The sequence below is a fragment of the Dendrobates tinctorius genome, unplaced genomic scaffold (assembly GCF_039654945.1).
Source record: "Dendrobates tinctorius isolate UK_male_01 unplaced genomic scaffold, ASM3965494v1 ptg000206l, whole genome shotgun sequence".
Taxonomy (NCBI): Eukaryota; Metazoa; Chordata; class Amphibia; order Anura; family Dendrobatidae; genus Dendrobates; species Dendrobates tinctorius.
Window position 1 is genome coordinate 2,084,499 of NW_027361873.1, and position 17,108 is coordinate 2,101,606.

Below are 17,108 nucleotides of genomic sequence, written 5' to 3' on the forward strand. Positions count from 1 at the left end.
AGGACGTCATCGCTAGAAGATGGGAGGTGCCGGACCCGGACCGCGACACCCATCGGAACTGAACCTCCCCTGGGTGAGTAAAATATAACTCGTTTTTTTTTATCTTTCAGGTCACATCGGGGGCTTATCTACAGCATTACAGAATGCTGTAGATAAGCCCCTGATGGCGGTGGCCACATCTCATAGGGAAAAAAAATAGGTGACAGATTCCCTTTAAGTCACATGCTGTCCATTTCCTTGTGATCCTCCTTGAGATGGTTCTACTCCTTCATTGGAGTCCAGCTGTGTTTAATTAAACTGATAAAACTTGATTTGTAAAGGCACACACCTGTCTATATAAGTCCTCACAGCTCACAGTGCATGTCTGACCAAATGAGAATCAGGAGGTGAAAGAGGAACTGGCCAAGGAGCTCAGACAGAATTGTGGCAAGGCACAGATCTGGCCAAGGTTACAAAAGAATTTCTGCAGTACTCAAGGTTCCTAAGAGCACAGTGGCCCTCCATAATCCTTAAATGGAAGAAGTTTGGGACCACCAGAAGTCTTCCTAGACCAGGCTGTCCAACCAAACTGAACAAACATGGGAGAAGAACCTTGGTGGGAGAGGTAAAGAAGAACCCCAAGATCTATATGGCTGAGGTCCACAGATGCATTAGGGAGATGGGAGAAAGTTCCACAAAGTCAACTATCACTGTACAGCCCTCCACCAGTCAGGCCTTTATGGCAGAGTGGCCCAACGGAAGCCTCTCTTCAGTGCCAGTCATATGAATGCCTGCAAAGAGTTTGCTAAAAACACACGAAGGACTCACAGACTATGAGAAATTAGATTCTGTGGTCTGATGAGACGAAGATAGAACTTTTTAGTAATAATACTAAATGGTATGTGTGGAGAAAATCAGGCACTGCTCATCACCTGACCAATACAATCCCAACAGTGAAACATGGTGGTGGCAGCATCATGCTATGGGGGTGTTTTTCAGCTGCAGGGACAGGACGACTGGTTGCAATTGATGGAAACATGAATGCGGCAAAGTACAGAGATATCCTGGATGAAAACCTCTTCCAGAGTGCTCTGGACCTCAGACTTGGCCGAAAGTTCACCTTCCAACAAGACAATGATCTTAAGCACACAGGTAAGATAACAAAGGAGTGGCTTCAGAACAACTCTGTGGCCATTCTTGACTGGCCCAGCCAGAGCCCTGACCTAAACCCAATTGAGCATCTCTGGAGAGACCTGAATATGGCTGTCCACCAACTTTCAAGATCCAACCTGACAGAACTGGAGAGCATCTGCAAGGGAGAATGGCAGAAGATCCCCAAATCTAGGTGTGAAAAACTTGTTGCATCATTCCCAAAAAGAATCATAACTGTACTGGCTCATAAGGGTGCTTCTACTCAATACTGAGCAAAGGGTCTGAATGCTTATGACCATGTGATATTTCAGTTTTTCTTTTTTAATCACTTTGCAAAATTTTCTACATTTCTGTTTTTTAGTCAAGATGGGGTGCAGAGTGTACATTAATGAGAAAAAAATGAACTTTCTTGAATTTACAAAATGGCTGCAATGAAACAAAGAGTGAAACATGTAAAGGGTTCTGATTACTTTCCGTACCCACTGTATATCATTAGTACATTCTGCACACAAACCAACCATAATTTTAGGTTTAGTGCGTCTATGAAAACCATAGAAGATCAGCCGACAGCACAACAGGAATGATGAGAATGCACGCTCAAAGTCCAAGGACCCAATTGGACAAAAAATATTCACAGGAAAGAAAATAAGAAAGCAGCATCCAATCTGGGTGAAAAAGGTGACCAAAAATTTATTCTGCCATCATCACATACGTTTCCACCACAGCATGGTCTTTTTCAAGTACTGAAAAAGATCATGCTGTGGTCGAAACGTTGTATGTACAGACTCCTTGCAGATATTATCCTAGGTGGGAAATGAACCTAAACCCCAGCGCTGCAAAGCTAACCACCGTGCTGCCCTATTATAAGCCCAACAGGTACTTTTTAAAAGGAACCTGTCACTAGTTTTGTGACATAGCAGCTAAAAATATCATCTTATTCAGCGTCTGGATTGCATTCCCTAAATCCTTACAGAACCCTGACTCCCCTTGTATACTCCGGAAAAACCTTTTTAATTTCTCCCACGTTGTATGGTAATCTTCTCAGTCTGGTCCAATGGGTGTGGTATCCGACATCTTAATCCCTCCCATCGGCTGGTGCTCGCCGTCCTACTTCTGAGCAGGCGCGATATGTCCCATGGCGATGTGGATCGTTATCTATGTCAGGAGGATGGTGAGCAGAAGCCGGGAGGAGGGATGCAGAGGACCAAAACCACGACCCTCATACCGGACTGAGAAGATTACCATACAGTGCGTGAGAAATTAAAAAAGGTTTTCGGGAGTATACAAGGGGATTCAGGGGGTTCTATAAGGATTTAGGCAATGCATAGCAGACGCTGAATAAGGTGAGAATTTTAGCTGATATGTCACAAAACTGGTGACAGGTTCCCTTTAATCAAAGGAATTTCCCCATGAAGAATGAGTTATTAAATAAAAGCAACTTTTAGCGCAGCACTACAGAATGCGGTTTATGAGCTCTTACCTCACAGTTGAACTCCATTTCTGCATCCATTGTAAGGATTCTCACTGTGAACGTTTTAGGCTGCTTACGTTTCAGAGAGCTGAAGCTCATTCTGGAGGCAATAGCCCCAGCCATGGTAAGTTTACTTCCTAAGTGCTTATCTAAATGAAACAACCCAATAAGAGGTCTTCCCAGTTATCTCATAAAACAAGTCTCATCATCCATGCTTCCTATTGTTGCAGCAATGCTTGAAAATTCGGGCTTCCTCCAGGTCAGGATGCTCTACGAAACATGGCATTTGAGCTTGGTACAAGTATTCTGAAAAAGAAAAAAAGAGAGTAAGAAATGTAAATAAGTTGGAAGTGTGCATACAATTCTGCGTATGACATTGCAATACTTGTTTCATAGAAGAATTTAAATAACTTGCAATTTAGGCCACATTACTATGTAGCTTAAACGCTGCGGGGTTTTTTCTGCAGGTGTCTGCACCCTATATATTATAAACTGTGTTTTTTGCCTGCATCAAAATGCACAACTGCAATCTGCTCGGATTATATTGTTTTAGCTTTTTTTTTAATTCGTTGTCACCCTTTTTGTTTAGATTTGATGCAGCAATTTTTAGAAATGTTGGGTTTCTGCCATTGAACAATTACATTTTTACGTGTTTTGTCAGAAGATAAAGGTGAAAAAAAACACACACAACTTAAGAAACCCCAAACAGTTGTCATGAGTTTTCATGAAAAAAACATCCACTTTACTGGAACTGCAGGAAAAAGAAACAGGGAAAAAAAATGCAGCGTTTATGGTTTAAAAGTATCGGTTTGACAAAATAAAGCTGAAAACGTATCTTGTGCCTTGAGATCATGGTGGTCTGTCAGGCAAGAATGAGTACTGTGAAATGGTCTATACACACACAAATAGGAAGAGACCAGTCACTCAAGGGGAGCAGGATGTGCATAAGGCGCTGGCTTTCAGGGAGCAGGGGGTGCATAAGGCGCTGGCTTTCGGGGAGCAGGGGGTGCATAAGGCGCTGGCTTTCGGGGAGCAGGGGGTGCATAAGGCGCTGGCTTTCAGGGAGCAGGGGGTGCATAAGGCGCTGGCTTTCGGGGAGCAGGGTGTGCATAAGGCGCTGGCTTTCGGGGAGCAGGATGTGCATAAGGCGCTGGCTTTCGGGGAGCAGGGTGTGCATAAGGCGCTGGCTTTCGGGGAGCAGGGGGTGCATAGGGCGCTGGCTTTCGGGGAGCAGGGGGTGCATAAGGCGCTGGCTTTCGGGGAGCAGGGGGTGCATAAGGCGCTGGCTTTCGGGGAGCAGGGGGTACATAAGGCGCTGGCTTTCGGGGAGCAGGGGGTGCATAAGGCGCTGGCTTTCGGGGAGCAGGGGGTGCATAAGGCGCTGGCTTTCGGGGAGCAGGGGGTGCATAAGGCGCTGCCTTTCGGGGAGCAGGGGGTGCATAAGGCGCTGGCTTTCGGGGAGCAGGGGGTGCATAAGGCGCTGGCTTTCGGGGAGCAGGGGGTGCATAAGGCGCTGGCTTTCGGGGAGCAGAGTGTGCAGAAGGCGCTGGCTTTCAGGGAGCAGGGTGTGCATAGGGCGCTGACTTTCGGGGAGCAGGGTGTGCAGAAGGCGCTGGCTTTTGGGACTAGATAATAGAGATGCTTGGTTCCCAGCAATGTAGAGTAGCACATACCTGGCTGAAATGACTGAGCTACTGTCTCATACTTGCTGCCCGTGGTTCAGAAAACATGGATTAGCTGTAAAGTTTCCTTTAAAGGGAATCTGTCACCGATTTTTTCGACTATCAGCTGCCGGCACCACCATCAGGGGTTTATCTATAGCATTCTGTAATGCTGTAGATAAGCCCCCGATGTAACCTGAAAGAGAAGAAAAATAAATTATATTATACTCACCCAGAGGCGGTCCGGGTCCGGTCTTGGTCCGATCGGTGTTGCACTTGCAGTACAGTCCGGCGCCTCCCATCTTCTAGCGGTGACGGTCTCTTCCCGTCGCAGGCACACTGCTCTGCCCTGTTGAGGGCAGAGCAGAGTCCTGCAGTGAGCAGGCGCCAAGAAAGGTCAGAGAGGTCCGGCGCCTGCACACTGTAGGACTTTGCTCTGCCCTCAACAGGGCAGAGCCGTGCGCCTGCACAGGAGCCGTGACGGAAAGCAAAGAAGAGGACGTCATCGTTAGAAGATGGGAGGCGCCAGACTGGACCGCGACACCCATCGGACCAAAACCGTACCCGGACCGCCCCTGGGTGAGTATAATATAACTCTTTTTCTTCTCTTTCAGGTTACATTGGGGGATTATCTACAGCATTACAGAATGCTGTAGATAAGCCCCTGATGGCGATGCCGGCAGCTGATAGTCATAAATATAGGTGACAGATTCCCTTTAAAGGGAATCAGATAATGGAGACATGCGGCAGATACATTGGCAGCATGTTTAGGACACTGACAGCTGATTAACTCTGAAACACTGGAGCATTTCAGAGAAAGACGTACTTGAAAATCCGCCAGGGTCCAAGCAGTACTGAAGACTAGTCAGACAGGCAGATCTCGGTGATTTCTCCCCACCCGCTGCCCTAGAGTCACAAGTCCTTGCATGTGTCACTGGCAATGGGCCGGATGAAGCCGCTGGGTACCTCCCTATCCGACAAGTCCTCTGTGTGGCTCGGTCCCCGGCAGCTAATAAACTATGCCTTTCTTTGAAAAGCAGCAGTGTTTCAGTGTTAGGGCACCTGTAGAAGAGCGTATGAAAAATTGTTCAAGTTTCATCCAGAAAACTCAAGACAATTTTTTTCATCCATGTGTAATCTGTTTTCATACAACTACAACCCCTGGCAAATATTATGGAATCACCGGCCTTGGAGGATGTTCATTCAGTTGTTTAATTTTGTAGTAAAAAAGCAGATCACAGACATGGCACAAAACTAAAGTCAATTCAAATGGCAACTTTCTGGCGTTAAGAAACACTAAAAGAAATCATGAGCAAAAAATGTGGTAGTCAGTAATGGTTACTTTTTTAAACCAAGCATAGGGAAAAATTTATGGAATCACTCAATTCTGAGGAAAAAATTATGGAATCACCCTGTAAATTTTCATTCCCAAAACTAACACCTGCATCAAATTAGATCTGCTCGTTAGTCTGCATCTAAAAAGGAGTGAGCACACCTTGGAGAGCTGTTGCACCAAGTGGACTGAAATGAATCATGGCTCCAACACGAGAGATGTCAATTGAAACAAAGGAGGATTATCAAACTCTTAAAAGAGGGTAAATCGTCACGCAATGTTGCAAAAGATGTTGGTTGTTCACAGTCAGCTGTGTCTAGAAACTGGACCAAATACAAACAACATGGGAAGGTTGTTAAAGGCAAACATACTGGTAGACCAAGGAAGACATCAAAGCATCAAGACCAGAAACTTAAAGGGAAGGTGCCATCCCCAAAAAAAATTTTCAGCAATTGAAAAAAATGTAAAGAATTAATGTTTACTTGTTCTTAAAATATATTATCTGTTTTTAATTTTGCAAAATGTGAAAAATAATTTTAAAAAGTTTGGCAATTCCACTTCTTAACACTAGGGGGAGTTGCTACTGAAATTTGGCACAAAAACCTAGTGTACAACTAGCTCACATTACTGCCCTGCAGTAATTATGGGCGGAATCTGCTGACATGGGTGTGGTGTCACTCCTCTCCTCCCCTTCTGGGTGTTTGCTAAGGGAAAAGAGAGGATGACATCTAGGAACACAGTGAGCAGCCATTTTGATGGGGCCTGCAAAGTTACTGACTGTCTTTGCACGTAAAGTCTGGATCAGAACAGGCCATCAATCAGAAGAAATGTTTCCTGGATTTCTGTGGAGCAGACAAGCAGACGGTCCATCCGTGTGTATAAAACACAGCGCTCTATGTACAATCCCTGGCACTGAACAGGGTGCCCCCCACAGACCAGCACACTGCTCTCCTGAAATACTCTGTGCTGCTGTCGCCCTGCTCCTTCCACCATACATCAGGCTCCTGTCGCCTCGCTTTCACACATCGCCAGGACAGGATCTGAGGAGAGGAATGGGGTCTTCGGTCACCGAGGATGGCAGGCAGCAAGGATTCTGGGAGCAGGGTGACAGCAGCACAGAGTATTTCAGGAGAGCAGTGTGCTGGTCTATGGGGGGCACAGAGGGAGATATATGGGGGAGGAGCAGGGTGACAGCAGCACAGAGTATTTCAGGAGAGCAGTGTGCTGGTCTATGGGGGGCACAGAGGGAGGTATATGGGGGAGGAGCAGGGTGACAGCAGCACAGAAATCCAGGAAAGATTTCTGCTGATTGATGGCCTGTTCTGATCCAGACTTTGCATGCAAAGACCCCATTCCCCGCCTCAGATCCTGTCCTGGCAATGTGTGAAAGCGAGGTGACAGGCGCAGTCCGGGGTGACGCTGGGAAGCAGGATGGGGGGGAAATGTAGCCATACAGTAAAGATAAAAATGAGACCCCTCTCTTCAGCTGCCTCACCAGCCCTCCCCTGACTGCACCTATTACCCCTGACCCGTGTGCAGGTGCTCAGCCAGAACCAACCTAGAATGGGTCCCCTTTTAGCAGATAATACTGCCATAGTGTTCTCACATAATACCACCATATACTTCACACAATACCACAATGTAGATCACACATAAAACCAGCGGGGTGACAGCAATAGATACACGGCTCAGCTGTCAGTATCACACAGGATAGGATTAGATACACGGCTCAGCAGTCAGTATCACACAGGAGAGGATTAGACACATGGCTCAGCAGGCAGTATCACACAGGAGATTAGATACACGGCTCAGCAGTCAGTATCACACAGGAGAGGATTACATACACGGCTCAGCAGGCAGTATCACACAGGATAGGATTAGATACACGGCTCAGCACGCAGTATCACACAGGAGAGGATTAGATACACGGCTCAGCACGCAGTATCACACAGGAGAGGATTAGATACACGGCTCAGCACACAGTATCACACAGGAGAGGATTAGATACAGGGCTCAGCACACAGTATCACACAGGAGAGGATTAGATACAGGGCTCAGCAGTCAGTATCACACAGGGGAGGATTAGATACATGGCTCAGCAGTCAGTATCACACAGGGGAGGATTAGATACACCGCTCAGCAGTCAGTATCACACAGGAGAGGATTAGACACATGGCTCAGCAGGCAGTATCACACAGGAGAGGATTAGATACACGGCTCAGCAGGCAGTATCACACAGGAGAGGATTAAATACACGGCTCAGCAGTCAGTATCACACAGGAGAGGATTAGATACACGGCTCAGCAGGCAGTATCACACAGGAGAGGATTAGATACACGGCTCAGCAGTCAGTATCACACTGGAGAGGATTAGATACACGGCTCAGCAGTCAGTATCACACAGGAGAGGATTAGATGTCCAGCAGATTGCCAAGTGTTTTGAAACAGCAGGGAGCAGCTCCTCCTATGTTTTGCAAGAGCAGGGGCAGCAGCTGGCCGTGTGTTTTGGAAAGAGCAGCTTGGTGTCCAGGAGCTCGTCCTGGTTCCTCTCATACAGCTGGTATGTGCAGAGTGAACATCCAAGCCCTGTTATGCTGGAACAGTACAGCATCCAGGGCTTGCAATAGAGTGTAAATGAAACTAAAAGAAAAGCACTGGGCTCTAATAAGATGGCGCCTGGCCACACCTACAGCTGTGAATTGAGCTGCCCACAGAGGCGTGGCCAGTTCACTCCTGATGCAGCTGCAATGAATGAGATAGGGTCGGCAGCCGACTTTTGTCTCTTATGCCCAGGGACTGCCGTAAATGAGCATGGAAAGTGTCGTTCAGCAGCCAGAGAGGGAAGATGGCAGCCCCCAGTGGCTGCAGTACTACAGAAAAAAAAAAATCCATACACACCACTGAGTCAAGCTTAGGGGACAATATCTTTTTATACTATTTTCTTTTTTACATTAAAGTATGAAAAAACACGGCACCTTCCCTTTAAAGCAATATGTCTACAAAACAGGAAATGCACAACAAAACAAATGAGCAACGAATGGGAGGAAACTGGAGTCAACGTCTGTGACCGAACTATAAGAAACCGCCTAAAGGAAATGGGATTTACATACAGAAAAACTAAACTAAAGCCATCATTAACACCTAAACAGAAAAAAACAAGGTTACAATGGGCTAAGGAAAAGCAATTGTTGACTGTGGGTGACTGGATGAAAGTCAGATTCAGTGATGAATCGCAAATCTGCATTGGGCAAGGTGATGATGCTGGAACTTTTGTTTGGTGCCGTTCCAATGAGATTTATAAAGAGGACTGCCTGAAGAGAACATGCAAATTTCCACAGTAATTGATGACATAGGGCTGCATGTCAGGTAAAGGCACCGGGGAGATGGCTGTCATTACATCTTCAATAAATGCACAAGTTTATGTTGATATTTTGGAAACTTTTCTTATCCCATCAATTGAAAGGATGTTTGGGGATGATTAAATCATTTTTAAAGATGATAATGCATCCTGCCATAGAGCAAAAACTGAAAACTTTCCTTGAAAAAAGACACACAAGGTCAATGTCATGGCCTGCAAATAGTCAGAATCTCAATCCACTTGAAAATCATTGGTGGAGGTTGAAGAAAATGGTCCATGACAAGGCTTCAACCTGAAAAGCTGATCTGGCAACAGCAATCAGAGAAAATTGGAGCCAGATTGATGAAGAGTACTGTTTGACACTCATTAAGTCCATGCCTCAGAGACTGCAAGCTGTTATAAAAGCCAGAGGTGGTACAACAAAATAAAATACTAGTGATTTGTTAGAGTGTTTTTTTGTTGGTTTGTTTTTCATGATTCCATAATTTTTTCCCTCAGAATTGAGTGATTCCATAATTTTTTCCCTATGCTTGGTTTAAAAAGTTACCATTACTGACAACCACATTTTTTGTTCTTGATTTCTTTTAGTGTTTCTTAAAGCCAAAAAGTTACCATTTGAAATTACTTTAGTTTTGTGCCATGTCTGTGATCTGCTTTTTTTTCTACAAAACTAAACAACCGAATGAACATCCTCCAAGGTCGGTGATTCCATAATTTTTGCCAGGGGTTGTACAATAAAACATGTACATCCACATACTGTATATTGCTACCCATCATGTGTAGTGCTAAAGATAGAGCTGTACTTATAAAATGCTTATTTTAATAACCAGGGGTGAAAAATTTGCAAAAAGGATTATGCAATCATTCTGACCTGGATATCCAGACTAAGTACAGTTAGGTCCATATATATTTGGACAGAGACAACATTTTTCTAATTTTGGTTCTAGACATTACCAAAATGAATTTTAAACAAAACAATTCAGATGCAGTTGAAGTTCAGACTTTCAGCTTTCATTTGAGGGTATCCACATTAAAATTGGATGAAGGGTTTAGGAGTTTCAGCTCCTTAACATGTGCCACCCTGTTTTTAAAGGGACCAAAAGTAATTGGACAGATTAAATAATTGTAAATAAAATGTTCATTTCTAGTACTTGGTTGAAAACCCTTTGTTGGCATTGACTGCCTGAAGTCTTGAACTCATGGACATCACCAGACGCTGAGTTTCCTCCTTTTTGATGCTCTGCCAGGCCTTCACTGCGGTGGTTTTCAGTTGCTGTTTGTTTGTGGGCCTTTCTGTCTGAAGTTTAGTCTTTAACAAGTGAAATGCATGCTCAATTGGGTTGAGATCAGGTGACTGACTTGGCCATTCAAGAATATTCCACTTCTTTGCTGTAATAAACTCCTGAGTTGCTTTGGCTTTATGTTTTGGGTCATTGTCCATCTGTAGTATGAAACGACGACCAATCAGTTTGGCTGCATTTGGCTGGATCTGAGCACACAGTATGGCTCTGAATACCTCAGAATTCATTCAGCTGCTTCTGTCCTGTGTCACATCATCAATAAACACTAGTGACCCAGTGCCACTGGCAGCCATGCATGCCCATGCCATCACACTGCCTCCACCGTGTTTTACAGATGATGTGGTATGCTTTGGATCATGAGCTGTGCCACGCCTTCGCCATACTTTTAACTTTCCATCATTCTGGTAGAGGTTGATCTTGGTTTCATCTGTCCAAAGAATGTTCTTCCAGAACTGTGCTGGCTTTTTTAGATGTTTTTTAGCAAAGTCCAGTCTAGCCTTTTTATTCTTGATGCTTATGAGTGGCTTGCACTGTGTAGTGAACCCTCTGTATTTACTTTCATGCAGTCTTCTCTTTATGGTAGATTTGGATATTGATACGCCTACCTCCTGGAGAGTGTTGTTCACTTGGTTGGCTGTTGTGAAGGGGGTTTCTCTTCACCATGGAGATTATTCTGCGATCATCCACCACTGTTGTCTTCCGTGGGCGCCCAGGTCTTTTGCATTGATGAGTTCACCAGTGCTTTCTTTCTTTCTCAGGATGTACCAAACTGTAGATTTTGCCACTCCTAATGTTGTAGCAATTTCTCGGATGGGTTTTTTCTGTTTTTGCAGCTTAAGGATGGCTTGTTTCACCTGCATGGAGAGCTCCTTTGATGTTTCCTTCACAGCAAAACCTTCCAAATGCAAGCACCACACCTCAAATCAACTCCAGGCCTTTTATCTGCTTGAGAATGACATAACGAAGGGATTGCCCACACCTGTCCATGAAATTGCCTTGGAGTCAATTGTCCAATTACTTTTGGTCCCTTTAAAAACAGGGTGGCACATGTTAAGGAGCTGAAACTCCTAAACCCTTCATCCAATTTTAATGTGGATATCCTCAAATGAAAGCTGAAAGTCTGAACTTCAACTGCATCTGAATTGTTTTGTTTAAAATTCATTGTGGTAATGTCTAGAACCAAAATTAGAAAAATGTTGTCTCTGTCCAAATATATATGGACCTAACTGTATACCAGCCTCATCAAGTCTAAAATAGAATTAATTAACTTTGTATTGTCATTTTTCTTTTCAATGTTCCTCTATCTTTAGGACTCACATTACCTGGCACCACCAACAGCTCAGCTGACTCCGTTGTCCTCGTGTCAATCGTAGCTGGGCTGCAATAACAACAACGGCCACTAGTCAGCACACGAAGGTGGGCTATTCTGGCTTCATACACTTTGTGCAGCCAGCCACAAGCAGGAGCTGAAAAAAGCTAATCAATGGAGACGCTGGGTGTGGGGCCACCATTGATACGATACTGATGACCTATTCTGAGGAGAAATATCATGGGAATGAATCATAGATCAGGTACAATGGTGTATATTTATCAAGGCAATTGTGCTTTCAGTAACCCGAGTCAAGGTCGTGACAAGTTTAACATTTTTCTATCTGGGTTGTCACTTTCTTTTTCTACTATTAAAAATGACAAAGGATAATACATTTTATTTAGTATAGAGCCCAACATCAATGAGATAAGAGACTTTTGTCCATATGTTTAACCCCTTCATGACCGGGGCTTTTTTCCATTTTCCGCTCCCCTTCTTTCCAGAGCCATAACTTTTTATTTTTCCAGCATTATGGCCATGTGAGGTCTTATTTTTGCGTGACGAGTTGTACTTTTGAACGACATAATTGGTTTTAGCATGTCATGTACTCAAAAATGGTAAAAAAAATTCAAAGTGCAGTGAAATTGCAAACAAAAAGTGCAAACCCACACTTGTTTTTTGTTTGGCTTTTTTGCTAGGGTCACTAAATGCTAAAACTGACCTGCCATTATGATTCTCCAGGTCATTAGGAGTTCATGACACCAAACATGTCGAGGTTCTCTTTGATCTAAGTGGTGAAAAAAAATTCCAAAATTTGCTTTAAAAAAAATGCACAATTTTCCGAGACCCGTAGCGTCCCCATTTTTCGTCATCTGGGGTCGGATTTTTTTTGCGGGCCGAGGTGAAGTTTTTAATGATACCACATTTGTGCAAATACGTTGTTTTGATCGCCCGTTATTGCATTTTAATGCAATGCCGCAGTGACCAAAAAAACATAATTCTGGCGTTTTGAATTTTTTCTCTTACTACGCCGTTTAGCGATCGGGTTAATCCTTTTTTTTTTATTGATAGAGCTGGGCGATTCTGAACATGGCAATACCAAATGTGTATGTGTGATTATTTTTTTTAATTGTTTTATTTTGATTCGGGGGTGATTTGAATTTTTAGTTTTTTTTATTTTTTTTTTAAATTTTAAACTTTATTTTGCTTTTGGCATGCTTCAATAGCCTCCATAGGAGGCTAGAAGCATGCAACACTTGATCGGCTCTGCTACATATGGGCGATGAGCAGATCGCCCATATGTAGCAGATTTACCACATTGCTATGAGCACCGACCAGCGGGCGGCGCTCATAGCAATGTGCCTGCAACAACCATAGAGGTCTCTGAGACCTCTGGTTGTCAAGGCAACGCGTCGCCGACCCCCGATCACGTAACGGGGGTCGGCGATGTGCTCACTTCCGGCCGGAAGCAGTGGTTAAATGCCCGCTGTCAGCGTTTGACAGCGGGATTTAACTAGTTAATAGGCGTGAGCGGATCGCGATTCTGCTCGCGCCTATTGCGGGCACATGTCAGGTATAACAGCTGATATGTGACGGCTTTAAGGTGGGCTCACTGCCGGAGCCCACCTCTGACGTACTATCCCGTCAGCGGTTAGAAAGGGGTTTAAAAAAAATGCTTCATAAAGTACCCACAATTTTCTCCCACCAATTACACCTCGCCTCACCCACAACAAACACAGACAACCACCACCCTCTTCCATCAATAACGCAGACTACCGCCACCCTCTAGTCACAAGGAAGATCACCGCCAGCCCCTCTCCCATAAGTCACAACATAGACCAAAGGACACTTTTGCATCAGTCATAATGCAGACCACCACAATCCATATTATAGTCACCACACAGACCACAGTCACCCCATCTCCCATAAGTCACAACGCAAACCACCGTCACCCCCTTTCCCATCAGTCACAACGCAGACCACAGGACTCTTTTTCATCAGACATAATGCAGACCACCACCCTCTCTCTTCCATCAGTCACCACGCAGATCACCGGCACCCCCTCTCCCATGAGTCTCAAAGCAGACCACCGCCACCCTCTAGTCATCACAACGCAAGCCACCGCCACCTTCTCCCATCAATAATACAGACAACTGCCAACCCCTTTCCCATAAGTCACAACGCAGACCACCGCCACTCCTCTTCCAGTCACAACGCAAACCACAGCCACCCCTCTTCCAGTCACAACGCAAACCACCGCCACCTTCTCCCTTCAATAATGCAGAACAATGTCACCCCATCTCTCATCAGTCACCACGCAGACCACCAACACCCCCTCTCCCATCAGTCACCACGCAGACCACCAACACCCCCTCTCCCATCAGTCACCACGCAGACCACCAACACCCCCTCTCCCATCAGTCACCACGCAGACCACCAACACCCCCTCTCCCATCAGTCACCACGCAGACCACCAACACCCCCTCTCCCATCAGTCACCACGCAGACCACCAACACCCCCTCTCCCATCAGTCACCACGCAGACCACCAACACCCCCTCTCCCAACAGTCACCACGCAGACCACCAACACCCCCTCTCCCATCAGTCACCACGCAGACCACCAACACCCCCTCTCCCATCAGTCACCACGCAGACCACCAACACCCCCTCTCCCATCAGTCACCACGCAGACCACCAACACCACCTCTCCCATCAGTCACCACGCAGACCACCAACACCCCCTCTCCCATCAGTCACCACGCAGACCACCAACACCCCCTCTCCCATCAGTCACCACGCCGACCACCAACACCCCCTTTCCCATCAGTCACCACGCCGACCACCAACACCAACTCTCCCATCAGTCACCACGCCGACCACCAACACCCACTCTCCCATCAGTCACCACGCCGACCACCAACACCCACTCTCCCATCAGTCACCACGCCGACCACCAACACCCACTCTCCCATCAGTCACCACGCCGACCACCAACACCCCCTTTCCCATCAGTCACCACGCAGACCACCAACACCCACTCTCCCATCAGTCACCACGCAGACCACCAACACCCACTCTCCCATCAGTCACCACGCAGACCACCAACACCCACTCTCCCATCAGTCACCACGCAGACCACCAACACCCACTCTCCCATCAGTCACCACGCAGACCACCAACACCCACTCTCCCATCAGTCACCACGCAGACCACCAACACCCACTCTCCCATCAGTCACCACGCAGACCACCAACACCCACTCTCCCATCAGTCACCACGCAGACCACCAACACCCCCTCTCCCATCAGTCACAACGCAGACCACCAACACCCCCTCTCCCATCAGTCACAATGCAGACCACCAACACCCCCTCTCCCATCAGTCACAATGCAGACCACCAACACCTCCTCTCCCATCAGTCACAACGCAGACCATCGCCACCCCTTCTCCCAACAGTCACAACGCAGACCACAGGACTCTTCTGCTTCAGTCATAAGCCTGTTTCACACTTCAGTTTTTTGACGTCAGTCAAAATCCGTCGTTTTGCAAAAAAAACGGATCCGCCATTTTTTTGGTGGATCCGTTTTTTTCCCATTCACTTGGATTGCGGCAGACTTTGACGGATGGTCATCCGTTGCATTCGTTTTTTGACGGATCCGTCATAATTTTGGCGTCCGCTGTCGTGAGTGGACGGACAATGAAACATTTGTGTGCGTTGAAAAAGTGGATAGCAACGGATCTGTCGCTGTCCGCCATGCATTATAATGGACTCCTATGGGCGGCGGATCCGTTGGCAACCGTTAATTGAAGGAATCCGCCAACTGATCCGTATTTTCATACTGAGCATGCCCAAAAGGATTTCCTTTCATGATTTGTAATCTCTCTCTCCTTTTCCAGAGTGATGTCACTTTAAATTTCATTAACTAGCAGCTAAAACGGATCCGTCAAAAAACGGACCCTGTGTCATCCGTTTGTGTCAAAAAGGAAACGGATCCGTTTTTTCACACTCTGGCAGGTTTTAACTGACGTCAAACAACTGAAGTGTGAAACAGGCCACAATGAAGAGCACTCCAGCCACAACGCAGACCCCCGCCACCCTCTCTTCCAGTCACCACGCAGACCACCGCCACTGCTATCAGTCACAACGCAGACCCCGCCACCTTCTCCCATCATTAATAGCGCAGACACCACTATCATCACCAGCCACAGGACAGATTACCACAATTCTCTAACAACCACAATATTGACAGCCGCCACTAGTCACCATAATGAAGATCTCTACCACAAGCCCACCAACCACGAACAGTGCTGCCATCACCCCTCTAAGCCATGCCCTGCTTACAGCCCATCACAAAGCAAACCCCTGGAAGACATCCCCCCTCCTTTCTCTACAAAACGACCGGTCCAGCATACCACATCAGCAGCCACACTCCACAAAGAGCTGCCATCACAGAGCACTACCGGGGCACCGTGACCAGTAACGGCGAGGAAGGCGACGCACTCACTTTCCGTACAATTCCGGCCACAGAACTTATCACTTACATTCGTTCTGTAACGGTGTTTACCGGAAGCTGCGAAAATCTCCAAACAGCACCGCCCTCCGCCTGCAGCCCCGCCCATCAGCCGTTACTAGCCAATTGCAGTTTAGTAAAACGCACCAATAGCAGAAAAGGTCACAACATAATGTGCCTTTGTTTTGTGAAAAACGTGCTGTAATTGGTCGGACTCGGAGGCTATGATGGGCGGAGTCAGTAGTGCTAATACTACTGCCGGTGGTGCTGTAGTCCTGTGTACTATGGGGGTGGAATGAGCGGAATGGGTGACGCTGTAGGAGATGGCTGCAGCACTCTGATGCTAGTCATACAGCCTGTATGAACCGCTAGACAGCGTGCATACATCTATGTATGGGGATGTGCCTGCTGCTGCACTCATATTAGTAATCTCATTACACAATACCATCTAGATCAGGGTTCCCCAACTCCGGTCCTCAAGGCCCACCCATAGGTCATGTTTTCAGGATTTCCTTTGTATTGCTCAGGTGATGGAATTATCACCTGGGTAATACTAAGGAAATCCTGAAAACATGACCTGTTGGTGGGCCTTGAGGACCGGAGTTGGGGAACCCTGATCTAGGGGGCTTCTCCAGGCCCCATAACCACCGTTAGTGGGACACGCTACAGGCCCAGAGAAATAATGCCACCCATATGGGACCACCCTTTAACCTTATGACCTGCAGTATCCTGAGCATCTGCGGGGGTCTGATCACCGATCAATATTTCAGAAAAGCTTCCCTAGGGTAGAGAAAGGCAGAACATGTAGAAACAACTATTGAATCCCTCACCACTATGGAGGTCATTGAAGCTATCAGATTTGACGACATCCCGTTCATCAGTCACATGACTGCGGTGTCCGTTCACATGACTGCTGTATCCGTTCACATGACTGCTGTATCCGTTCACATGACTGCTGTATCCATTCACATGACTGCTGTATTCATTCACATGACTGTTGTATCCATTCACATGACTGCGGTGTCCGTTCACA

At 46.4% G+C, this 17,108-nt stretch overlaps 1 protein-coding gene across 6 annotated transcripts in view; it reads right to left on the reverse strand.

Moving 5' to 3' along the window:
* The window catches only part of NF2 (NF2, moesin-ezrin-radixin like (MERLIN) tumor suppressor), a 193,352-nt gene extending 177,134 nt beyond the window's left edge, over nucleotides 1–16,218 (reverse strand). For 4 of the 6 annotated variants that reach the window (XM_073554078.1, XM_073554073.1, XM_073554076.1 and 1 more), the window contains exons 1-2: nucleotides 16,107–16,218; nucleotides 2,612–2,908 (exon numbers count right to left, since the gene is read on the reverse strand). In XM_073554078.1, the coding sequence (XP_073410179.1) occupies nucleotides 2,612–2,725 (114 nt within the window). In that variant the 5' untranslated portion in view covers nucleotides 2,726–2,908; nucleotides 16,107–16,218. The other 2 variants (XM_073554075.1, XM_073554074.1) reach the window with 2 other exon arrangements.
* Nucleotides 16,219–17,108: the final 890 nt, after the last annotated feature.